Source organism: Channa argus, chromosome 13 (assembly GCF_033026475.1).
Source record: "Channa argus isolate prfri chromosome 13, Channa argus male v1.0, whole genome shotgun sequence".
Lineage (NCBI taxonomy): Eukaryota > Metazoa > Chordata > Actinopteri > Anabantiformes > Channidae > Channa > Channa argus.
The window spans coordinates 23663103-23689312 of NC_090209.1; the positions used below are offsets into that span (position 1 = coordinate 23663103).

A 26210-nucleotide genomic window follows, 5' to 3' on the forward strand; every position below is an offset into this window, starting at 1 on the left:
AGCAGCAACCGATGAAGTTGAGCGCTGCGGTGTCTTTAGCATGTATACCAACAGGAATATGGAGTGAATCCTAATCCGAGAATTGCTACACTGCATTTAATGGACCTGTAGTCATGACTACAGAAAGAGATCCGGCCTCTGATATGTTAGTATCATTACAATCACATCAAGAGGGCTAAGAAATAAAATATACCAACACTGCAGTTTCCTATCTGCATATTGTTAGAGAGCTAAATCTAAACACCTGACCTGTGTGCTCTTCTCTCACAGCACCAGCAGCCTCACAGTTAGATATTTAGCAGAAAGCGAGTAAGTTGTGCTCTGCAAGGACGTGGATGGGCTGAGGAGCTGAGAGGCCACAGTGACCTTGAATCAGTAAGCCTGGATCAGAACCCCAACTCTTCAAAACCTCAGGAAATCATAATTAAGCTGGTATTACAGTACTTATGTGATGTCTACCTCTACAGTGAGGAGAGGTAGTGTGTTTCTATCAATGTCAGACTGCCCTTTGTTGTCATTTTCCTTCCCTCTATGCGTATTCTCTTTTTCCAAGCAGCTGGAAAAAATACAAAAAAAAAAAAACACTCACTCTCTGGGGGGATCCTGTCTTTGTGTGGACAGCCTGACAGGCTGCGGTGGTGAGGGTAAAGACCAGTCACGTGACCCGTCCCATCACAACCCGGGGTGGGACACTTGATCTCCCTCTTCTCCGGCCTACTGCTCTCTGGATGAAAGAAGGCGGGAATTAGGAGGAGAGGAGAGGAGAGGAGAGGAGAGGAGAGGAGAGGAGAGGAGAGGAGAGGAGAGGAGAGGAGAGGAGAGGAGAGGAGAGGAGAGGAGAGGAGAGGAGAGGAGAGGAGGACAAAAGCAAGTGGTTAATGCCATCAGACAGTCTGCTTGGCTGAGCATAAAATCTAGACATATTTCAGACAACTGTACAAAAGCAACACCATCTGCATCTACACCTCATGTCATATGTATCTCTTTAAGTGCACAATGTGTTTTGTGCATTAGCTCAAAGTGTGATTGTTCACGTTTCCGAAATATTGCAGCTACTCATCCAGTGTGCTCCGATCATCTCCACCACCTTGCTACACTTATCGGACGTTTTCAAGGATCCTGTTTGGATCTCAGCGAAATCAACACCTGAAAATACATTTGCACCTGGGGCAAAATTAAATATATACACACACACACACACACCAGCACAACTTACACATAATTAAAGCTACCTACTCCTCCCTACTGCTACTGGAGGTAGGCCAGCCCGTATCGGTGGTACTGGAGTAAGGAAAAAGCAGCAAAGAGGATGGCGCGATGCTCTATTGGCCTTCAAATTGAATGTTAACGAGACACGCATCTCCTAATTAGCATTGAGCGGAACAGGAACGTCACCACAGGAGGGAGTTGAGGCCAAGGAGAGGGCAGCACTACCAGGCATGTAATCACACTCCAGCCATACTGCGAGGAGCATGACAAGTGGGCCGGGCGCCAACTGTGAAATACAAGGCCGTAACACATGCAGCATGTAAACAAACACTCCACTGCTGACTGAGGACAAGCTGCACAACCTTCCTCTCTTTGCTTGCTCCTCCTCTCTGTTGCTCCACCTCACCCTCTCTTCAAGCACTTCCTCTCTGCTCTTCATAGGAGTCTATTCAGCTGGAAGTCCTTCTCCCCCCCCCACACACACACACACAGTACAGAAGAAGGACCTAACAGAGCTCAGTGACTCATCACTGTTTGTCGGGTACATTGTGTTTGTTTGTACACTCTGCTTCCAACATTGCACTAAGAACATGACACCTTGTGCCCGTTTAACAAATATTCACCTGTATGTCCGGAACAATACAGGTGGTTGTGCATATTTATGTCACTCATGTTGTAGCTGATTCATGTAGTAGGACTTTACAGTTTTACAAACCTAGAAATGTCTTTGTTGTGATTTGCGGTTGTGGTTCACATCCTGTCTCTTTTTCATGTGTCTGTTGTGGCAAAGAGGAACCTGACTTCCCTTGACGCGGACACATTTCTTACAATCTACGGAGCCACTGCTTTCATTTCATTTCATTATGGTACAAACAATATGACTATACATTTATTATCCTCCATGAATCAGAACATACATCATTATCACTAACATGCCTACAAACTAATGGGCATAGATTTGAGGGGCCACGGGCCACCCAGCCTCCCGACTGAAAGACACACATGTAAAGTAAAACAAGTCACCATCACGCTACGGTTGTTTTCAGCTATTCTTGATCATAACATGTATCCTTTTGGTCATTTTATAACTATTTGTTATATAACTATTGGTAATTTTTTTTTATGTCTAGCTTTTGTCATTTCTGTTCTGTTTCTGCTCATAATTTGCCTCTTTATGTTAATTTCCTGCTGTCTGTGGTCATTTTGCTATCGCATATCTTTTTTGGCCATTATGGTTCTATTCTTGGTCATTTTATGCCAACGCAACGTGCAGAAAAATGATCCGCTGTGGTGACATCAGAGCTTACAGGATATTACATTTATTATTGCTATTTTTATTTAATCCATATACACAAAGTAAAAAAATAAATGAGATAGGTATTAGTCCTCCCATCTAACTCTTGACAACAAAGCTATTCTGGGTTTTTCAAAATGTCAAACTATTGTTCATCCATGTTAGAAACTACCAATTCACCTTTTTATTTATGTGCATCCTATTTTGTTTTCTCAATTAGATTTTTACACAACGCAGCAGAAATAGCAGCAGCCAAATATTTGGACTCTGGGATGTTGGAACGTCCTTGAATTCACTACCAAGGATTGTGCTTGTACCAGCACTTCCATGCGATGCTAACACAGCCTAAAACATTTTCAGTAGACTAAATTAAATGTTCGTGATGTATAGTCTAACTCAGGCCCTGCCCACTTTTCTTACTTTCTTTACTTCGTCCTACCTTTGCTGAAGTAGCTCTTGCGGATGACGTCCAGGTGCTTGGGCCTGTCATCTATGGTGAAGTATCGCTGGTGGTGGATATCTGGGGCGTGGAGCATCTCTCTGGGCCCAGCTGGCTTCACCTGCTCTGCCTTCAGGGCGATAGCCTGCTCCAGCAGGCCCAGGTTCCCTCGGGTCATGTCAAACATCTCTGACTCATCCGTCACCGTGGAACGCTGGGACAGGCTGTCTTCGTCGTCGCGCTCGTCATCCCCATCCAAGTCATCAAAGTCTTTGTCCTCTGACTTATCTGATCGAACCTCGATAATTTCAGGAGAGGACAAGGCTTTGTGGGTTTTATAGTTCTCACCTCTGAGGTTGGGAAAGTAGTCCTCAATTGGACTGGCCCTGTGGGAGCTGTAGCTTAAAGGAGGGCTGTTCTTGTAGTTCTGAAGTGGGCTAGGTTTATGAGAGTCACATTTGTCAAGGGGACTTGCCCTGTGTAAATTGTAGTTCTCCAGAGGACTGGCCCTGTGGTCTTCGGTCTTGATGTGTGTTCCCTGAGCTGCTGCGGTGCTGGTGATGGTGCGGATGGCAGTTGGCACATCAGAAACGGGCAAACCGTGGTCCCTGTGGTCCTCTTCATCTTTCTCTCCGTCCTCCTCTTCTACGGCTGAAGAGTCCTTCCCGTGCTGTGCTGGTGCTGCCATCTCCTCCTCCTCCTCCTCCTCCTCTTCATTTTTGATCTGTTCATGGTGGAAATCTTTAATCAGATACTGGTGCTTCACCTCCTGGCGGTTGCTCCTGTCCTCACACCCTCCGTGCTCATCCTCTGACTCCTCTCTCTCCACTTCAGCTGACTCCTTGTGCACAACAGAAGACTCCTCCAGTACTTGAACTCTATGAACCGCCACCTCCTCCTCTTCCCCCTCAGTCATTTCCCCCTCCTGCTCGTCCTTTACTTCTTCACCCCCTTTAGCTGCCACTGTGACATCCTCCTCAGTCTCCATGGCAACAGTCTGCTGAATGGTCACAGTTGGAGCATTGTTGTTGGAGTCTCGGCCAAGGTGGAGGAGAGAGTTGGCCACATCTTCGGTGCTCTGAAAAGGAGATTGACACTCCTCGGGTGCAGGCGGCGCTGCTCTGAGCTCGGGCTCGATGATCACACATTCCTCCTCTGTGGAAACACAGATGAAGAAGCCAGAGCGGTAACACAGAGGAAAGAGTGAGTCATGCAGCGAGCTAAAGCTGCTGTCAGCAATATTTTCATCTTTGCCGGCATTATCTTCCTGCCTGGCAAGTCATCCACTGGGAGCTCACGCCAAACTAAAAGCGCCTGCTGTGACAGGGTGCGTACATGTAAAGCAGCTTGTGGACGCTGAAAAACACTCATTAAGCGCCGGTGCTCTTGGTGGTTGTTAGGAGGCAACTCACCTGATGATCTGCGTAGGGATTTGTTTGTAATTTTTTTATTCGCTGGCTGTCTGGTGGATGACCCCATTTGTTAGCCCTTAACAGTGTGCAGCACTTCTTTAATCAAAGACCTACGCGTGATGTGCATTTTTTGCCACTGATCGAAGGGGCCCTCCACCAGGTACTCTGATCTAGTCAAAAACCTAAAGCTATCCCGTTTACACACGTAGAAAACAGATCAAAAATTGCACCGCATTGGTGCTTGATAAATACATGCAAAGTTAATTATTGAATGTGAACTGATCGTTTCATTATTTGCTTTATTATTTTCATTTCATTAGTTCCCTTTTGTCTTTGCATGAAAATGACAGTTTAGTTGTAAACATGTTTATAACGTACCTTCATCTGCTGTGAATACATTTCCCTCTTTCTGATATGTTTCTTCCTCTTCTTCCTCCTCCTGGGGACTGTGTGTCTCCACTTCCTGTCCGTTAGTATGTCCATTCTGTGTCAGGTCTTCTGTCTCCTCTCCGGCCGCCTCACTCTCATCCTTCTGCTCCCCCTTGTTGTCTCCTGCCTTCTCTCCTTCCTTCTCTCCCTCGCCATCAGCCTCGCTGCTGGCCTCGCTTTCTGTGCTGAAGCCCTCGTCCAGGGCCAGTTTCAGGGGGTGGGACTTCCTCTTTGAGGAAGGCCGCTCCATCTCCTGCTCAGCCTCCGCTTCCTCCAGACGGCGCTTTCTGGCTATGGGGCAACCAAGGACGCTGGCGGTGAAGGAAGAGGAGATAAGAACAGAACAAAGAGTCATGAATACAAAGCAGGGTTAGAAGTGGAAATGAAAAACACGTCCAGTTAAACTGCGTCTCTCGTCCGAGATTAGGCAGCATGATGGAAGATGTGTGTGTGTCCTGACATGAAGAGGGATGGGGTGAGTCTTTCAGTAAAGTGGCCTGAGGGGGGCGCCATGCTCACTCACTCAAGACATCACAACCAATCTCAGCCAATTGACTGGAACGTTTAATGAACAACTTGTATGGAGAGGCGGGTGGGCAAGGCAGCGGAGGGTGAAATCCAATAAACTCCTTCTTACTCTCACCTGGGAGACACCGAGGGAGACGGAGGGGCGATCTATAAACAAAGTGCATCTGAAATTGCCTGCTGAATGAATACACATGTAAACAGATAGCTAATATCTGCCCCTCAATAAAGAGGAGTCACAAGCCAGTGAGCTGCCCCGAGTCCCGCAGGGTCTCTGAGGGCGAGGACAGGAAAATGAGGCTAGAAATAAACCTGCAGAGATCAGATTTCACTGCCGTCCACTGAAAGCCTTATTAGTTAGGTTTAGTTTTTGAGCCTGTTGGCTTTTGCAGGGTGATCGGCGTGTGATTATACAAAGATATATGATTAACATGCTCTTTTTGTCCCGCTGGGCTTTGTTTTCAGGGGACATTCAGTGTTCCTGAAATGACATTCGTATCATGTGCACCTGCAATTTACATAAAGAGAAAGGAAAAAATCAGTAGCTCATGACAAGTGTCATGTCAAGGTCTTCATGTCAAATTTATATCCTGTTTATTTTATTCAAGGAATGAAAGGATTTGAATTAAGGACGACACAAACTTGAGAGGATGCAAGATGATTATGAAAAGCCTACTTTTGCTAAAGAGAAATTAATCATTTTTTGGGATTGTGCTAATGTTAAGTTTTCACTACAACACTGACTTTATTCTTATTTGAGAATTTAAAAATGACTCATGTTGTACACAGCCGATCCTTCAAGTCACAAGCAGCGATTGGTTTGTTAACAAGCGAACTCCAATGTGCACGGTTTAACTGATCGGATCACTCTTCAGTTTGCACAACTGAAAGTAACTCAGCTGAGCACAAATTCCAAATGAGGGGGAACAGCTAACTTGGTTCTATCCAAGGGGAACAAACTAAGTTTAGCAGCAGCTTTTAAGCTCATTAATTAAGTTTTGGTGTCTAATTGTTTAGTTTGCACAAACAGAAAGGTTTGGTTTTACATGTAGGAACAGGCAGGTGTTCTTGTCAGTGATACAAAACTCCCCATAAAACCATAATATACACTTTGGCCTTAGTGGGGCTTGAACAACCAGGGACCACATGTGAAGTTTACAGGTGCAGCTACTTCGGCACAAAGCTAAGCTCTAATTCCAGTCTTTATGCTAAGCTACGCTAACCAGATGCTGGCTGTGGCTTTTATAATTAATGTAGATGACTGGACGTGTACACCAGCAATCTAATCCTTTAAATTCAAAGTGAAACATCCACAAAGCATAAGCAAGGGGGCAGAGAGGACAAGAAGGATGGACAGACAGAAGCAGGACAGACAGAGGGTGGGTTTTTGATCTGCCCTACCTTCTGTGTCGTGAGTATCTCCCACTGATATGGCCAGTGCCATTGCATCCAGGGGTGGGGCAGCTGGATGAGATGGATGGAGGTTAGAGATACTGCATGTTTAACACATGGTGCATTTTAGTCCTTATGCAGAAGCAATGATAACGACAAGCAATTAAGATACACAAAGCAAAGCAGAGACATGCAAACTGAGCACACACGTCACACAAATGCACATGCACATAAATATGTGCATATGTACATAAATATGCCCCCCTCCCCCCCGTCACTCCGTCAATCCTTGCGGCAGACAAACATAATGCATGAATGCAGGTGGCATCAAGCCGGGGAGAACATAATATTGTCTGTCGTACATCAACCCTGGCCTATATCCTGTTACTATGAGCGATAAGGATCAGCCGAGACCTGCTGTAATTTCCCCTGCTCTGCTCTCTTCACCAGTCATCATCATCATCAGGTCTCACTCTCTTCCCCCTCCCTCCCTCTCTCTCTCTATTTTCACTCCCTCCTCTGATTCAGGTTGCTATGACCCCTCAGGACAGCTCATTCTCATTAACTTCCACCAGCAATTGCCCTTTATTACTCCAATTATCCTTATTATTAATTTCACTTATTAAAAAATGCTGCATTTGCATTTTAAATGAGGCCCTCTTTGGCCTGCTTACTGTCTTTTACCCCTTTCTTCTTAAACCGAAAAGTCCCTTTGGAGTGCTGGGCACAGATCAATGTTTGGAGGTGAAGTGTGACAAAATGCGAGAAGATGAAAAATGTTTATTTAGAAGGACGGGGAGGAGGGAGGACAGTGGGCTTAATGATTGGTAAAGCCCTGTGAGAAGCCACCGGCGTGGGAAAGAATGGAGATGGGTAACTTGAACGAGAACAAGGACGATAGGGCAAGGAATGAAAAAGGTAATCGCCCTTCACCATCCTCTATCAACGCCGTATGCTTCGATCGGATCACAAAAAGATCATACACCTTCCTTTTATCGCATCTAGTGTATGTGCTCAGAGCAGGAAATAGCAAAAGGCTGTGAGGAATCAATACCAGCCTGTTGGAGGCACTGACCATGAGCTTAGAAGTGCTGATGATAAGAAATGAAAATAATTTTATACAATATGATCTAAAGAAGCACTGATAGCGCGTCTACGAGTGCCGGAGGGGGAAAGGAGGGGGGGGGGGGGGGGGGGGGGGTGCTCTGTGGCGCACATAAAAGAACTTTATGAAAGGGGTTTGCACAGAGATGAAGGTGTTTCCTTACCTCAGCTCTTGTCCTACGAGCTCAATGGGAACTGAGAAAAAAAAAGAGAGAGACAACAAGGGAGGGGGGGGGAGGAGAGGGCGACAAGGGGAGGGAGAACAAAGGTGAACGTTTGCTCAGAAAGCTGTTCTGCTAAAAGAAACTTAGATCAATAAATCACAAATGCATACGAATCCCATGAGGCTTTCTCATAGCAGGTTACACACTGCTGAATGCATGATCAAGTGAAAAAAACAACAACACACAAATACACACTCCTGACTGTACACGCAAAAACATACATACATATATATACATGCCAACATATGCACATTCAAACACATGTTCAGGAAGGCAGGCACAAAACAAACTGGAGTATCAGTGCTGGCCTGTGTAGGAATAACACACACACAAAAGCATGTACACAGAGGAGAAAACCTAAATCAGCCAAACTGCATAATGCTGTTCAGAAAAAGTGACAATTATATGCAGACTTCAGCAATAAAACATGATTAATTGTTGCACTTTTAGTTATCATAATTGGGAAAATGAAATTAAAAGGAAAACTGCCTTCATCAGTAGAAAACGGCACTTCTTTCTGGGACAACTTATAGTAATTGCCTTGAAAACATAAATCAAGCTGTGCTCACAAACAGCACGCACACACGCACACACACACACACACAGCTCCGGGCTGGCTATAGGCATTGATTGGGAGTTTGGAGATAGAATGACTTTGGAGAAATATCCTATTTTCATTTGGAGCTAACAAGAAAACAATATGATCCTGGAGAATTCAGTTTGGGCTCCAATATCAAATGCATTAATCACATGTCAGAATGACCCCGGGTATCAAGATACACTATTAGAACAAAACATACACACTAACACACACACACACACAGCTGATATGTGTGTGTGTGTGTGCAGCATCTTAGTTTCTTGGGCTTTCATCATGCACTTGAAATGACTGGGCGCCTTCCTGACCGCACTGAGAAATGTTGCTCTGCCGTCTCGCTTCTAAACATCAAACGCACACTTGTACACACAGAAACACATAAAGACAGTCACATGTCAATATGTAGTTATACGCCCTCACATCCACACACAAGGATGTACTGTGTGTTGAAAACCTCCCTGTGAGTCCTTCCATGCACACAAACATGGACTGTACTGTATAACCGCTGTATGAGCACATGCAAGTGTCTACTTACTGTGTACACAAATAAGCCTGCACATATATATGTATTTGCTCATATTTACATCTATATAAAGATCGATTTAGTGGGAGTGGGTGGATTGTGTACCAGCAAGGCTCAGAGTTCACGTGTGTTAAATTGTCTCTATTGCATTTTTGTCTCCCCTTGCATACATGTGACTGCACATGTAACATCTGAACCATCTATTTCAATGAATCTAATAACAAAGCCCGACTTGTAGCGGCACTCAACTTTTTTTTTATTTTATTTTTTCTATCTTAATTATATTCAGAGGGGCTCATTGTTCATATTGCAAAAAAATTCTTTTTAAAAACCAGAAGTTGTGTATGAAAAACAAAGAAACCAGAATGAAAGATGGTTATTGCCACAATAGCTCATACTGACTACTGAATAATAATAAAAAAATAAGAGCAGGCCGTGGTGGAAATAAAATTGTCTTAAAATGAGACAGTTAAAGATGCATCAGCCTCTTTGCAATTTGGCTTTTCTCTTAGTCTCTAACTTGCCGGGCCTCAGGTACAAATAGCACATGTGCAGCATCAATGATAATTTATCCTGCACCGCACAACAAATCTAATGAAAACTTATGAAACAACAATGAACTTATGAAATGACCTGAATGAGGTTTCATAACTTACGATTATCTACACCTCCATGTGGTCACGTTAGAGCTTGAATCTAAATCACGGAAAGTCTTGCTTTGGCTTGTGTATTCATTTACATTGGCAATACATTCACATGTGCACATGTCGCGAATATCAACACACTGACAGCATAACTGCTGTTTTCATGTGTTAACGTCCACGTGCGTGCAGGGCCTGGCACTGAAACTCACCTCTGATTCCCTTGGATCGAGTGCGCGTCCGCTTGTCTTCACCCTCTACGCTCATCTGAAAGGGAGAAGAGAGAAGAAGAGAAACCAAGAGAGGAGGATGAGCGAGTGTGAAGTGGGTAAGAGAGGAAACAGAAAAGGTGGGGGGGGGTGGGGGGGGCAACAGTGTAAATTTCTCACAATATTCCATCATACACCCACAGTTTATCACCCTCGACTTCTTCTGCTGCAAGAGAATCGGTGCAATACTGGAGCTAATCATCGCTCCAAATGTTCCCATTGAAACACAACAAAGGTAACAGTGACACAAAGTGACGATCGTATTTTTAATTCTCGGCAAACTGCACGCCCCCATCCCTCAACCCTCGATTTGTGACATTACAGGGGGGGAAAAAAAAAAAGGCGCACGCAGAAGCTACTCTGCCCTGCTCACCTCGTCAGAATGGAGGCGAGACAAAGGGCTACATGGTATAGAAAGGGAAAACAAGCCCTCTTGTTCGAGCTACTTTTCAAATGCGTTCCCCCGCCATCACCCTACACACACCCCATCACCGTCCCTGTAATTTCCTGCACCTGAATGGTACACATGATTGTATGCTGTGCAGAGGAAAACGGCAACACCCACACAGAGGCCGTAGCCCCTGCGAGCAGAGGGACTGACAATCATAACTGTACTGAAAATAACAATAATAATAAAGCAAAAAAAACACAGAGGCTACTAAAAAGCCACACTAGCATCCCTTTAAAGACAACGTGCATACGTGTGTGTTTTGTGCCCGCTGCTTACTCCTGGCTTGGCTTTTAAGTCACAATAGAGCAGGTGTTAACCCCGCTGCCTCACACACACACACACACACACACACACACACGTGCATGTTGACCCTCAGCCACACCTCTTCAGCACCACCTCTCCACGCTCACTGCTGCTCTCAGTGCACTCTACAGCTATCAGATGCTTTTTAGACACAATGGAGCCATTAGCTTTGATTACTGGACTCTGGGCTTTTTTATATCTCAGGTCTCCCTTCTTTCTCTCTTTCTGTGTCACACTTCCTCCCCTCTCCAACCTCTCCAACTACGCCTTTATCCCACTATTTGCCTACACCTCCCCCGATCCATGCCCAGCCACTTAGCTGCTTTGTTGCTTCTCTATAGTCAAGTTGGCACAGCCGCAGTGGGATTTAAACACGGGGTCCCTGTTTCGCTTCTTTTCCCCCCCCCACGCCCTCTCCCTCTCTCTGTTTGGCAATGCCCCTTTCCTGCTGAAAGACGACTTATGAAAAGAAGGACAGAAAGAGGGATGAGAGGAAGATGAAGCGCACTGTTGTTGTTGTTGTTAAGGGCTTTTCTTTATCCACCCCCCCTGTGAGGAGGGTACGCTTCATTCATTAGCCTCTAGTGTTTGGCCGGAGGTACAGGTGCAGGCACAAGCCCCTCCCTTCCTGTGTGAGCCTTCACTGCCTTAGCCTCCTCATCCTCCTCTCTTTGGCCACTCTGGCCTCAACTCTTTTGATCAAGCGCAGTTAATGTAAAAGTCGAGCAACAAGCAGCAGCTTTGTGCACTGCCCGAAGGAAGCAGTTGCCTCCTTGTGTGCTCCACTCACAGCGCTGTGTGGGAAGACACAGGTCTGAGGGGGACACACTGAAGAGTTTTCATTCAGTGTGTGCGTGTTTGCTACCCTATACATGGATGCCTACAGTTTAAAATTCCTCGTATACATGCTGTACGTGAAAGGGATGGTTGCGGAGCAAGAGCTTTAATTACATAATTGGGAGGAACTTGTACTTGCACATTTTATGGTGTTTTACACTGTCCATCCACTTCGCTGTTTCAATTGGAACTTGTACACTCATAAGTTACGAGTTTACATCATATTATGCATGAGGCCGACATTGATGTAAACATTATAATAAATTGAAAAATGTCATGAATGAAATAAAAGTACAGCCTCAAAAAGAGATTTTGTTATGCATAACAAGCAGTCAGCCCAAGGGCTACTGTTGTAGTTAGATGAGGTCAGGTGGAAATTTCCTCCCAATTTGAAAACATTAAGTGGAGAAAATACAGGAAAACCAGTTAGCAATTAAGCAATAAAGTATAAACAGAAATATTAAGTTTAAACATGGCTAGTGTGTGAGGATGGAGAGCTAAACTAGCTAATAATAATGGATAAACAATTAAAACAGCTAGAACATGTGTTTATCTGACCGATGGTTCAAACCTCAAATTTACCTTATAAACCGAAAAGCATGAAAAACTCCCACTAGAGAAGTTTTTACCAGGTTGTGTTTGGCATTTTTGTTTCAAGTTGAACTGAACCAGTTATTAAAATATTTTCTACCGATGAACAAACTGATGAATCTGTTAATATGTCACTGCTTCAGATGTTTAATTGACTAAAGTAAAAGATCTGATTGCGTCCGCTAACAATGGAAAGTGATGTGGCCCACAGTGGGTGGAGGGGTACTTTAGAAAAACAGGAGTTAAATTAAGAGCTTTGCTGTCTTTTCACATGCGTCCACCCTCCTGCAAAGACATAAAGCAAAGTCTAGTGGCCGAAAATGAATTGGAAACTGTCGCTAATTAATGGTAATAAGGGATAAAATATAAATCACATGCTAAAGTAAAGGAAATTGTAAATATACAAAATATGTTGTTGGTCCATTTTCTTGGCTGAATACAACTAGAGATCAAAGGAGAGAGCAAGTGAAGAGTATGTTAATGAATATGTGTGTGAGAGGAGCTTATGTGAATGAAACTATGTTCCTCCTTCATGAAAAGCTTATATACTATTCTGTTACTGCCTTACTTTTTCATCTTCCTTCCTTTGCCTCTTCCTTACATTGGTAGTCGTCAGATGAATCAAAACCTGGACTGAAAAGGGCCCCTATTGCTTTCATGTTTGCGTAACCATAGCTACGCACATTTAAATAGGTAAGCACATCTGAGTTCTCTTTTTCTTGTCCTTTTTCTCAATTCCAGCTCATTAAATTTGTATGAACACAAAGTCACAGTCGGTGAATCCAGATACAGCAAGGCTGGCATTCACCTGATGTTCCTTATCTCTTTCTAACAGCCCTTTTTAAGGTATGTTCAAATGTTTTTCCTTTAACTTGTCGCTTTAATTAAGACTCCTTGAACTATGTATGTAGGTGGTGGACCTACACACTACCAGCAATGTTTTATGCAGAGCAGTGAAAGGGAGATGAAAATAAGAGAAGAAGGTAGTGTGTGTATGCAGAAAGTGCTATGTATGCATGGCAGCATGTTTACGTGTGTGTGTGTGTGTGTGTGTGTGTGTGTGTGTGTGTGTGTGTGTGTGTGTGTGTGTGTGTGCATGTCTTGAGGTGTAACTACTGTGAAATGTGGTGTGGAGCAGCATTACAAAAAAGAAAACGATGGAGGAGGAGGAAGAGGAGGAGGAGGAAGACGTAGTTCATCCCTACAGGCTGTGTTGTACATTATCAATTATGTCGTTCTTTGTGCACAACAGTGGGTGCAGGAGGGCCGCGGCTCCGCTCTGCATTCTGACAGCTCTATGTAAATGGCTGGCTGGGGGCAATGACTTCAGAGAGAAGGTCACCCTCCGTCCCCTGGTGCACATAAATGACTCTTTTATTCATTCTCAGTTTTACAAGTGCAGATGAAGAAAGGTTGGGGGGGTGGGGGGCTGGGTTGCAAAATGAGCAGTTGGAAAGGAGTGTTCACAAGTGGCAGCCCAGACTGACATGTCCAAATATTACCTGCAGACAGCAGCTGCCAATTAGAGGCGTGCGGCACAGCTCCCCCTGACAGGCGGACCACGCTGAGCGGACCCCATGTTGGATCAGCGCACAGCGAACCCCTTCCAAAGTTTCCCCTTCAATAATTCACACGAGGCAGAGCGGAGGGGTGGGGAGGGGTGGAGGAGGGAAGACGGCATGTTTCACACCTCATGTGCAGAAGGACTGAGCATGTGTGAGCAGATAATGGGTCAAATGTGAATGTGTGTGTTAGCAGAGGCTTGAGTCCTGCTAACCCCAATCTGCTCCATTCATAACGTTTTACTACAAAACGATAGGAAGAATGTTGTGTGGCAGGTATCAAAAGTGTCAGGCCAAACAGATGAGGAAGGGGGGGGGGGGGGGGGGGGGGGGGGGGAAGCTTCACATGATGTAGTGTTTGAAACCAATGCCTCTCTCTCTGCTCGGCTCCCTCAGCAGCAGAAATCAAACTAAATCAATAAAAGGCATCTCTTCAGATGAACCCGAGCCATCGAGGGGAAGCAAAACTACTTTTACTGGGCCCAGGGGAAAACTACTCCCCCCACCCCCCTAACACACACACCTCTTTCTCCTCTCAATCCATCCATCTCTTTGTTGAGTGCCACACTCCCATTCGTGATGCACGAGAAATAAAGGATTTTTTTTTCCCCTTGCAGAAGGTAGAAAGAATATGCTTTGGCTTTAGGTACAGGAAGGAGGGGGGGTTGAATGGGGGAGAGAGGGAAAAAAACTGGTAGAAGAGAGAGTTTCTCTATTCTGCTGATAAGGAGGAATATCATGGACAAAAAAGTATGAGCAACTCAAGGACATCTTTTTGAGTTTGTGTTTTTATTGTGTTTCAACGGATAAAAAAACGTCTTGTGAAGTGAAGTGAAGTGAAGTGAAGTGAACTCAGCAGTGGGAAACGCTGAGCTGTTCCATGCTGAGCTTAACTAAACTGAACTAAGCTGAGCGAGGCTGAGGCAAAGGATGGGCAGGGCCAAGTGGGAGATTTGATGTGCTGTTTGATTCATGTTTTTCTGTCCAGTGTGGCCATCAACCCCCCCCACACACACACACACACAGCCCCACACACACACAAACACACAGTCTGCCTCCCCTCCTTCTGCCTCCACCCTTTTTTTTTAACTTTCCCCGCTGAGTTGGGGATTGGGGAAATGCCCAGGAAGCAGAATCAGGTTGGAAGCAGTGTGTGTTGATGTGTGTGTGTGTGTGTTAAAATGATGGTGGAGAGGGAGGAGGGGCTGCAGGGCCTTGTCACTCACCATGATTGGTCGACGGCTCTGCAGTCTCTGGGAGGCCTGACAGCGGCTGCTGGTCCTCTCACCTCGTGTCCACCGCTGGTTCACCAGCTCGCCCCGAAACTCATTTTCTAGCACCAGAAAGAAGAGGAACAAAGACGTGAGATAAGAGGAAGGAGCTGGGGCAGAGGAGGGGGTGTGCGATTCGAGGAAACAAGAACGAGAAGGAAAGAGCGTTGTCATATGAAATCATCTGCATCAGCACCAGTGCATGGGGCAGTGGTTTGGATAAAAGAAAGAGGGGAAGGGTGGGGGCTACTACTTTGAGCATACAGCAGACACTCCTTTATTAACTAGCAGTGCATGTGCTCCTCACACACACACACACACACACACACACTACACATAAGTATGGTTAAGTGCTCCAGCTGGGGTCCCTGTCAGTCTCCTGTTAGAATCAATCACATTTGCACATTTTTATCAAGCTTTTCTGGGTGCACATATAAGCATGACGGGGGATGGGCGGTGTAAGGGGGGGGCGAGGGTGGAGAATGGTCAGTAAATAATGAATCATACATAAATCAAAGCTCTTTTTCTCCCTCCCCCTCTCTTGCCTCTTTTCCCCCCTCGAGCGCTTCACTTCCTGATCTTCCCGATCGCCCAGGACAAACAGTCCCTTACAAATACCATTTTTGTGGAGCTGTTAAATACGGAGCGGAAAGTCGCTCTTAACATTTCAGGTGGCCGCTTTTTTGTTTTTTTCCTCGTCAGTTTCAGGTTCAGGGCGAGTGCAGGGTATTTTTTTTTTTTTATCAACGCCCAAGGCTGAACTTTTCAACTAGTGTAGCTTTAAAACCCTTCATCTGCAAGTCTCAAAAACAAGCCCATGTTTCTCCCTCTCTCTCTCTCTCTTTTTTTTTACACTGCTGAGCTGGTACAAAGAAATCTGATTCCTTTTCTGATACACACACACACACACCCTTATAGCTTTCACCTTTATTTGGATTGCGAGCCTTTGCAGCAGGCAGCAGAGGAAGTGCCCTTGAGTTTATGGTGACTCTTCTTCTCTTCTTCTGTATGGGCTAGCTATCAATCTATTCTCCACACCGAAGCTTGGGTCAGCGCACTCTGAATCCACTCTATTGAGAATGTAAATTAAAGTAGCAATAATGTATTCGAGTAATCATGCACGAGGCAGGATAGTCAAGGCAAATATTCTAATTTTGTGAATTCTGACATCAAACTGAATTATTAAAAAAGACTGCAGGCGTCTTGATAAGCTCCACAGCACAAAGCACCTTTTCACGCTAACATGGGAATGAATTGTGACCTTTGTAAAGTTCAAAATGCATCTGTCCATCCTATTTCATCTCATCTATTGTCTCAACCTTTTCATCTCTCATCTTGTTGGTTTCAAAGATGCAGTGCAACTTGTTTTCCCTGCACACGCCGTCTTGTATCTGAACCCACAGTGCAGGCAAAGTGCATACTAACAGCAGTGCCAATGTGAAAGCAAACAGTCAGTGAGACAACAAAAGGCTGCGTGTTCGTATCCGAGGGGTCCCAAAGCAGACCAGCCCTACCCTCCACCCTTCCCTCGTCCTCCCCTTCACCCTCCTCCTCCACGCCCAGCCCTACTTCGCCCATTACATGCAAACCTCACCAAAGCTCAGCCAGCACTCTTTGCAAAATGCTTGTTTATCAACTTTCACTCTCCCCCCACTCAGCAAAAAAGTGATTACAGCAGCAATACTGTTTGTATGCATCTCTATCTCTGTCTCCATGCGCACAAGCACGCAACCCCCCCCCCCCCCCCCCCCCCCCCCCCCACCTTCTCTCTTCCTCTTTTCTGACTTTCTTTTTGCTTCTTTAAAAGTGAAGTTAAGTGAGCATCTGTACTGCATTGTTAGTTCGGGGGCCAAGGCACTGAAAGCCCTTCCTAAATGCCAAATATATAACAGCGCTCTATTAGGACACATCGCCTCAGGCCATGTGTCAGCGTTCCTGCTCACTTTGTTCAGTCCTGAGCTGCTGATACTGCTGCACACAGAGAAAATTCACGTGGACATTTTGAACCCGAGTTAGATCTACGACTGTGGCTGACTTTATATTTCTAGGCTTTCATCTGTTGTTTCGTATTCAGGGAAAAACTTGAACATCTGGACTCTTTGCCGCCGAAAAACGTGAACCTAATTTGAGCCTTGTGTGCTCAGGATATTTACTCTCTCATTCTTTGATCAGATGCTGTTCGTTCCCACCTAAAAGGCTCACAGCTCGTTATTTTTCAGCGAAAATTGGAGGAGCACGAGACAATTAGCTGTTCGCCAGGGAGGTTTGGTTAATCAAAAGTGTGGGTTGGGGGGAGGGATCGTGGTACAAAAAAAAAAAGAAAAAGAAAAAGCAAAATGAATGAATAAAAAAAAATGTTTTTCACTGCAAGGGTTCTTTAAAATGTTTTTTTTTAATCTTTCCTGTTTTCTGCGGAAACACACACACAAACCCACATAATATAAAGCAATGCAATTCAAAAACCAACACACTGATTCCATGAAATAAAGTTTAGGCTTGAGTAATACCATTACAGCTCTGCAGCTTACTGTACTCGGACAATGGAGAAAAGAGGCCTAAATCCATAGTTAGATTAAACACCAGGGTGAACTGTCTGTAACAGTATTAGTACACATACAGGGGTGGGGCCAGCTGTACACCCCTGGTCCTGTTAAGCAGGATTTAGAGACAACTTAGTGTGATTACAGCGAGAAATCAAAAGTTTGGGAGCGGGACAGTGTCATGTTACTCACTGGTTTCCTTTGTGTCACAGGACCATAACTAAACGGAGTAATCAGATATGTGGCAGATGTAAAGATTGGCAGGTGATCAGCAGAGGAAACAGGAAGAAGCACTCGAGCACCACAATGTCAGATGAAACATCACCAAAAGAGGAAGGAATCAGGACAAAGTGACTGTGAGGCAGATGTATGATCCTATCAGGTACAGGATGGGAGTTCAGGGGTGGTGGTGTGGAGGGGGGGGGAGGGGAGGGCAGCTTTAAGAGAAACTCCCCTGTGGGGCAGCCTGACCTCTTCTGAACCTGATCACACACTGTAGGGATCTGTGCACCTCAGGCAGCGGTCTGTGATGTTCCAAACTGTTTTGCATTTCGTACTAATCCCTTCGCCCATCTCACAATTTTTGCACATTTGGTGAACTTTTTAATAAATTGTCTTTTTAAAAAAATAATAATGTATTTCTCTTTTAACGCTCGGCATGAAATTCATTATTTCCAGGCTTTCATTTTAAATGCCTCCTCTCTATTGAAAGCCTGGCCAACCCTGACCTTTGCTTGTATTGCTTAGATTTCTTATAGGCTTTGAATGAGAGGGTGCAATTTGGCCCCAGCTGCTCATCCAACATGTTTATTGCGCTCCCTCCTCCGGCACCTGCTGTCCTCACCATGGGCTATTCAACCCTTCATAAATAGAGAGGTTTCCTCCTGTCATGGTAACTAAAAAAAAAAAAAAGGAATCAACTTCATATCAGGGCCAGCGCTACATGCAGCGCTATACTCAGCCGTTATAGCTTCCACTGACAGCATAAGGCACCAATAACCTAATTCTCTAATCCCCTGAAACTAGGCTACATTTCACGGGAAAAGTAAACCGAAGACAAACAATGAGGTGTTTTATCATTTCTGCCTGTGATGCATAAAACCTTGAGCTCTGTATTTGCTCGACATTAAGCCAAACAACAGACTTGCAGCTTCTCCTCAGAGTACAGGTTCCTTGTGTGCAATTCCACGGGCTTTATTAACCAAACAGCCTCTATGAGGTTGAAATTACAAACTCAATATTGAAGCAGCCAAACAAAGATGTGGACTTTGCCTTTTAAAACTATTACCAAAAGCCAAATACAATTACCGGAAAACACGTGTCAATTTAAAAGCCAGTCTCCAAAGATGGATGCTTTCCAAAAACCTTGCCAAACTAAGTACATTTACATGGATTTAGCCTGATTTTCTATCGCCACAACTACCAGCTGAAGTTGTTCACAGGAGCAGCGCTACTCAGTGATGAGGCACATGAAGCAGTCTTAGGTTTTACTACAGCGGGGGATGGAGAGCAACTTAAAGAGCGGGTGACATAACACTGCGTGTATCATCATCCTTCATCTCTTTCCTCCATCTTAGGACGCAGGTGCTTTGACAGACCGTGAGGCGCACACACAGCACATTACGTGGCCATCAAAGCGCAGCAGGAAGGATGGGAGAGCGAGGACAAAATAGAACGCACAGGCTCACAATCTGCACCGCAGCATCGTCACGGGGTGAATGAATCCGACAAGATGAGCGCTTAAATAAATAAATAAATAAATAAATAATAAAAAAATCCGGCGAAATGTGCAGCTCAAGCCTGTCTCCTACCAACCCGGGCCCGGTGTTTAGCCTATTTCTAGCGCGCTTCTGAGGACTTTTTTTTTATCTGCGCACCACTAAAGGCGGCTGACATTTGAAGAGAGCATCTCTGTTTTTTTTGCTGCAGAGGATCAAATGGCCAACCCCTCCCTCTCAAACACACTCACTCCATCCTTCCATCCATCCATCTGTCCATGCATCCTACCCACACACACACACACACACACACACACAGGAGTCCTGCTTAACGCCCACTGAACCACCGTAATAACACAATTTAGTAATGAACTCCACGCAGAAATCACACTTGAGTGTAAGAAAACGGCTCGTGTGGTGCGTGTAGTTAGGTGATAGAGGAGGTGAATACACTTCAGGTATAGCTCGCTTCGCAAAAAGAGCATCCAGAGAAACAAATAGTCCGATCTCAGACCGAGTGTGTTGCTCTGAACTGTCCAACAACAGAGGCAGAGTGACAGAGAAGTGGGCAAACAAGCATCACTGAGGTTCAGGAAAAGCGCCATAGTTGGTTTTTTTTCCCCCACTTCTTATCAGGCTTCAGTGTAAACATGAACAACTGAGGGGGAAACAACACATCCAAATACTATGTGGGTTGAACCTGGGAATAAATCCAAACAAGTCTAAGAAACGCAATCAGTTCAAACTGCGGCGAGATCGCAGATGTGAGTAAGTTTTAATTCCTATTGGGAAACTCAGGACGCGAGAAAATGTGAAGACATAACTAATCTCGTTAAAATTGCGACGTCGGCGATGCTTCAAAATGCGGCGAGGATGCGGGAGATGCCAAAGTTATGCAACATAGGCCTCTGATTTCGAGATTATTAGTAATAATAATAATAATATTAATAATAATAAATGTGAGTGATTACATTCAAAACATAACCAACGTTGATTTCTGTTTACCTGCTTTCAACAATATATCTCCTGTGGGGTTGAGCGATGCGTCCTTGCCGAGAGTTGCAGTGCACAGCCAAGTAGTTTGGTTTTTGTTTTTTGGGTTTTTGGTTTTTAAAAAAAAGGATATCCCGAGTAAAGGTTTTTAAAAAGCGATCATCTGTCCCGTTCCAAATGTCCAGATGTGACAAACAGTGCGGGCGAACGAAGGCTCTCCGCTCGGCCTCTCCTGCACAGCGCACCGGCGCACGGCTCCGTGTCAAAGCGTCAAGATGTTACTTGTTTGTAAGCAAAAACATGGCTTCATTTGCCTTTGTCAGCGAGAAAAAACGTAATATTGACTTACCTTTCCCTCATGAGCCATTGTACACCCCCCTCCCCTCCCTCCCCTCCATCCCCTCTCCAACCCCCCCCCCCCACCCTCTATCTCCTCCCTCCGCCCTTTGCCATGACATCACGGAAGCTGTAGTAAACCTCCAGCATCAGATGGGCAGGGCTTGAGGTCCCCTTTACTCCACACGAACTCAATGGACATATGTACACACACACACACACTTTCTCCTCCTCCCCCCTCCCTCCCCCCCTCCCATCACTCCCCCTCTCTCAAGTGCATGCATTATGTGAGTGCGCACGTTTGTCCAAATATGAAAATACGGTCTCCACGCTGCCTCCTTTCTCTGTGCACGTCTAGCAGTAAACACACTCGGTAAGAAAGCCAGCACAGTATTACACAACGGAACCAGCCCATATTTTATCCACTTCACCCGCTGCTGACAAGTTCTTGATGTTCCACAGATGCATTATGGAGTTTATAGCTGCTGTAATCCTTCACCTCCTCCCCCACCCCCACGCACATCCTGGAAAGTGGTACCGTCCAATAATTCATTCAGGGGACTTTTTTTTCCTTTTCTTGGATTGGGAATTGATGTAGTAGTTGTATGCCGACTTTGTGTATGCCCTGTGTGGTGACAGCATCTGATAATTCCTCAGTATGGAAACAGGCGATGCGACATTATTTATGCTCTGGGGGGAGGGAGGAGGGGGGGGAGAGGGGATGGATATCAATTTGAATTATCACTGACAAAGATGCTACAGTGAAATTGTCCGGGGAAAACATCAGGTTGGTATCGAATGAGGCTTGTGTTTTGAGTTTAAGAAGACTGATCACTGTCAGACACAGATTTGTTGATAGTCTCCGAGTCTCACTGAGAGAATAATGCCCACTGTCAGTGCAGCTCCAAACAACAAACAGCCAGTCTTAATAGCGCAACTTGGAGTCACTCCCAAATGTTGCTCACACCGTGGTTTTGCTTTGCTGTTTTGAAACCATTAGTGGAAATGACAACCATTCATTACAAGCCATTTGAGAATAGTCCCCACAAATGCCATCCTTTATCTGCTGTCTCCACGCCACGTACGTGGGGAATATTCAAAAAGCCCAACCTTCAGCTTTCAGAAATTCTATTAAATTCTTATCTCTTTGCAGCAGGCTCTTTTTGTGCAATCCCATTGTTATGCATTGGAGCTGAAATCAATCACCGGCCGTGCACGGCGCATCAGTATGATTTCAGACTGTGGGTGCGGAAAGAGAGGACTCACACAAAACAGCATAGATAATCGAATAAACAAAAGGGGCAAAGTATGAAAAAAATTAACAAATAAATGCGGGGCCCTGATCCAGCAGAGGGGGCCGTGCGGAAAGTTGGGCCTGCAGGTCTGAGAGGCCCAAATCGGGGCACAGCGAGTGAAACCGATTGGGAAGATTATGAAGAAAACGCAAAGTGACTGAACACAAACGTGTTGGGAGATTGCGCAGATTAATGTTACTGCAGCTGTGGTGAGAGTTCAGGACTATGAACAGCTCCAAAGTGCAAAGTGTGTGCGTGAGTGTGTGTTTGCGTGTGTGTGTGTATGTTCAGAACCTCGGACAGCTCCGCTCTGCTGAGGCTCTCGGGCCTCCAAAAAACACACACCCATTGTTCTCGTAACAAAAGCTCAGGTCAGGCGAAGTGGTAAGTAACTAAGTACATTTACTCAAGTACAATTTGAGGTACTTGTACTTATTTTTCTTAGTCCACTACACCTCAGAGGGAAATGCTGTACTTTTTACTCCACTGCATTTATTTTACACATTTAGTTACGTACTATTAATTACTATATATTTACTTTGCATGATTTTCACCTTCTGAAGTTAGTGAAACTTGGAGTTAGACGTACTGTCAGCATCAAAGTCAATGCTGTTTAAAATACACAGATTTTGTTTTTTTGAGTACTTGCACTTTTGTACTTTTTAAGTACATTGTAGAGCTTGTACTCAGATGTACTTGGACTTTTACATGACTGTGTGGCCTCCTTCTAGCAAGTTGTTCCATTCAACCATGGGCCTCATTAAGTAAAGTTTCATGGCATGTTATTAAATGTGTTTATTTGTATTCACCACTTATCTGAACACGCTTCAACTTTCATGCTTTTTGGTTTCTATTTTGACGGATAAATCTATTCTAAACTTCATCCTATTTTTGTTTCTTTAACAAAAACGTTAAACTGAAGTAAACTAAACAAAATTCCCTTCTATAAGCCTGGGTTGTCTAATAAAAGCTTAATTTAGATACTTTTTTTTTAAGTTTATTTATCTTATGTTTGAAGGATTCAAACTGTGGCTGCCTAACAACTGGTGCATGAGCTTTTCAAACTTTACTTTGCAGCACTAAATAACTTCTGCTTCCTTGGCTTTATACTGTAGGTTAAAACTACTAGTTGTTAACCCAACAATATCCATTTAATTTAAAGTAAAGAAAGAAACAAACAAACAAAAAAACTCACTTATCAGAACTTTTAACATTTTACTCGGAAGCCTCAGTAGCGCTGCAGTCTTCAGAGCATGTGGGAAAACTTTCCCTCTGTTGTTCCAAAGTCCGTCTGCAGATGCAGATGGCACAGAGGCCTGCGGCTCTTTAATGCGCACGTCACTCCAGACTATAGCACTTGAATGGTGGCTATATTGTGCGGATCCGGGGCCGTGCAGGCCGCCAGTATAAATATTACATGGGGCAGCAGCTGACTGAGCGCTGAGGTTGGGACCGGGGGAGGCCTCTATAGTCCCTCGACAGATGGAACAAGCCGACAGACTAACACAACAAAAACTTTTTAATAAGCCCGCAGCTTGGCATTGTCCCCACGGTACCGGGGCCACACGGTCCCCCAGGGAACCAACTGTCCTTTGTCTGTCTACTTTTTTACCACGGTAGCAGAAGTTTCGTTTCAGTTCCCGGATGGAGAAAAGATTATTTTAAAATGTTTTGTGCTGATGAACATATCCATTGCGCACAGGTTTTACAGTTACGGCCGCTGCGGATCACGCAGCCACGACGTCCAAAACACTTTTTGTTTTAATATCAATAGTTTGAAATATTTATCTAATGAATGTCAAGTTTTACTTTGAGGCTAAAGCGCAAAAAGCAGAAGCAGGAAAGACGAATACGCGTAAAGGATGAATGAGACGCACATGCCGAAACTTAAACTTCAAGTTTGTACTGTGGAGCAAGAAAAAGGAAAAGTCAGTGATACGAACCTAAAAAAGCGCGACACAGCTTCATGTTTGCGGTCCTCCTCTTTCTCTGGCTCTCTCCTCTGGCACGCAGCGACCGCCAAGCGCTGCTGGCAAGTTTTACTTCTGCCCGACAAAGTTGCTCAAACTTTACTTCAACTTCCCCGGCGCCGAGGAGGGGAGGGCTGCTGGGTGGGACGAGCGGCTGACTGACACACCCGGGCAGCCAATAGCGAGCGGGTTTCCGTCCTGCTGCCGCCGGGAGCCGGAGCCAATCCCCGGCTCCCAGTCTCAGCTTTCAGCAACAATAGCCCGAAGAACAACAAAGAGCATCTGCTGCGCCCGGCAACTTCTCACACTCACTAATCTCCCCCAGCATTCACATTTTACACAATATCAACACTTAACTCTGCCTGCCATCTCATTTCTGCACTATATTTAGATTTGCACTAATTTACTTCGTCCTGAACATGTCTCACACACACACACACACACACACACAATACATACACAAAAAAGTTTGCACAGGCTCGGAGAGTAATATTGTAATAAAGCTGAACTGTGTACTATTACTTCTTGAAAGTTTTACATTTCCATTTCCAGGGCTTCACTTCAAGACACCTTCCCCCTCTTGTTCTCGTCATTTTCTCCCGTGATCATAGGTTTCGACAACCTTTCTTGATCACATGTGACCCAAAGTACCAGATGTACAGCTAATTTAGATAAGTTAGAGGAACATTTTCGCCCCAACTCCAGGCCTATTCAGAGTGCTGGTGTCTGGGAGCGACAGACAGTTCCTCCCTCCCAATAGCAGATGGTCTTCCAGATAATGAGCTCTCCCATTGCTTGCTCTTATTACCCCCATCCCCATCTCTCCAAGATGTAATAGAGGGTAAAGCAACCTCAACACATTCTGCTGCTTTTCTTCTTCATTTCAATTTATTTGGTGAACATTTAAATGATATGATTGTTTTTGCCGTCGTCTCCTCAGTACAGTTGCACATTACCAAACCATTTCCCCCCAGGCCTGGACCGTGTATTCATATCATACACATAGAAATAAATGAAGGGCTGTTAAACCAAACTTAACTAATGTTACGTGACTTTACCCCTACTACTAAATACGGCCTATAATACACTGTAAAATTCACGTTACCTCCTTTTAAAATGAAACTGAGTGTTTAGATTGTTGATGTTCTTACAAGGGCAAAATAAAATCAGTTCAACCATTTAAGCCTCAACTGTTGCAACTAACCTGAACCAGACTGAAAGCAAATAAACGAAACTGGACAAACTAAAGAAAACTACTAAAATGAAAGAAACAAAACACACGTGAGCCTGAAATGTCACTACTAAACTGCATCAACTCAACTAAACTAACTTTCAGTTTTAATACTGAGATAATTGTGTTGAGATAAACCAAACCGACGCACTTATTTCTCATTGGACGCCAGTATAAAAAAAAAAAAAAGAAAAAAAAAAAAAACGGCCAACGAAAACATCTCATAACACTTTATTCACTACAATAAACTCGTCCCACTATTATAAGCATACATTTTTGCCATTGAACTGAACTAAAACAGAACTTATGCCACATAAGCCTCACAAGTAAAAAAAAAAAATATTTCCAATACTTTGTACTAAAACTTACTGGCTAATTAATTATGTGCTACTTAAAAAAACTAAGCCAAATGTCCAGATGTCTTTGACCATTATTATAAAGCTGAACGGTTTGAACAGGTGATTAACAAAATATCCTTTATTATGAACTGAACAGTTGAATGTGTGCTAACAAATAAACTAAACTAAATCCAAAAGTAAATATTATCCTTGATACTGTAAGTCTGGTATAAAGTGAACAATTGAATAATTATGTGCTAATAAACCAAAACAAACTTAACTATGCTAAACTTATATCCTATGCTTATTATGCCTAAAAAAACACTTTTGTAACCTTTCAAAATTAAATCTACTTCTTGTTATCCAGGGAATCCTTGTCTATTGAGCTTTTTTAAAAATTGGAACATGTTTCCCAAGTACACTGTGCAAATCTTCGTTCTGCCTCCATGGCACATAGGACGTAAAACAGAAACACACACATATAATGAATTCACTGCTTGTCAGATGGGCTTATGGTGTGTGTGAGTGTGTGTGTGTGTGTGTGTGTGTGTGTGTGTGTGGACAAAGACGGTGTCACTGTTAGGGAGGACTGCTGGGTCCCCAGTAATGCCACGGTGAGTTTTTATCAGACGATGCCAGACTGTCTCTTCAGTTCCTCCCAAGCATTGGTCTTATTAGCCTATTAACTTCACTATTCACCTTCCATCATCCTGTT

At 44.3% G+C, this 26210-nt stretch overlaps 1 protein-coding gene across 12 annotated transcripts in view; it reads right to left on the reverse strand.

Moving 5' to 3' along the window:
* Positions 1-26210, reverse strand: part of myt1b (myelin transcription factor 1b) — a 94871-nt gene that overhangs the window by 15885 nt on the left and 52776 nt on the right. For 8 of the 12 annotated variants that reach the window (XM_067525641.1, XM_067525640.1, XM_067525642.1 and 5 more), the window contains exons 3-9: positions 15030-15136; positions 10003-10057; positions 7969-7999; positions 6710-6772; positions 4733-5094; positions 2943-4097; positions 590-724 (exon numbers count right to left, since the gene is read on the reverse strand). In XM_067525641.1, the coding sequence (XP_067381742.1) occupies positions 590-724; positions 2943-4097; positions 4733-5094; positions 6710-6772; positions 7969-7999; positions 10003-10057; positions 15030-15136 (1908 nt within the window). Of the gene's footprint in view, positions 1-589; positions 725-2942; positions 4098-4732; positions 5095-6709; positions 6773-7968; positions 8000-10002; positions 10058-15029; positions 15137-20337; positions 20669-23899; positions 24020-26210 lie in introns of those variants that run through there. The other 4 variants (XM_067525643.1, XM_067525644.1, XM_067525634.1 and 1 more) reach the window with 4 other exon arrangements.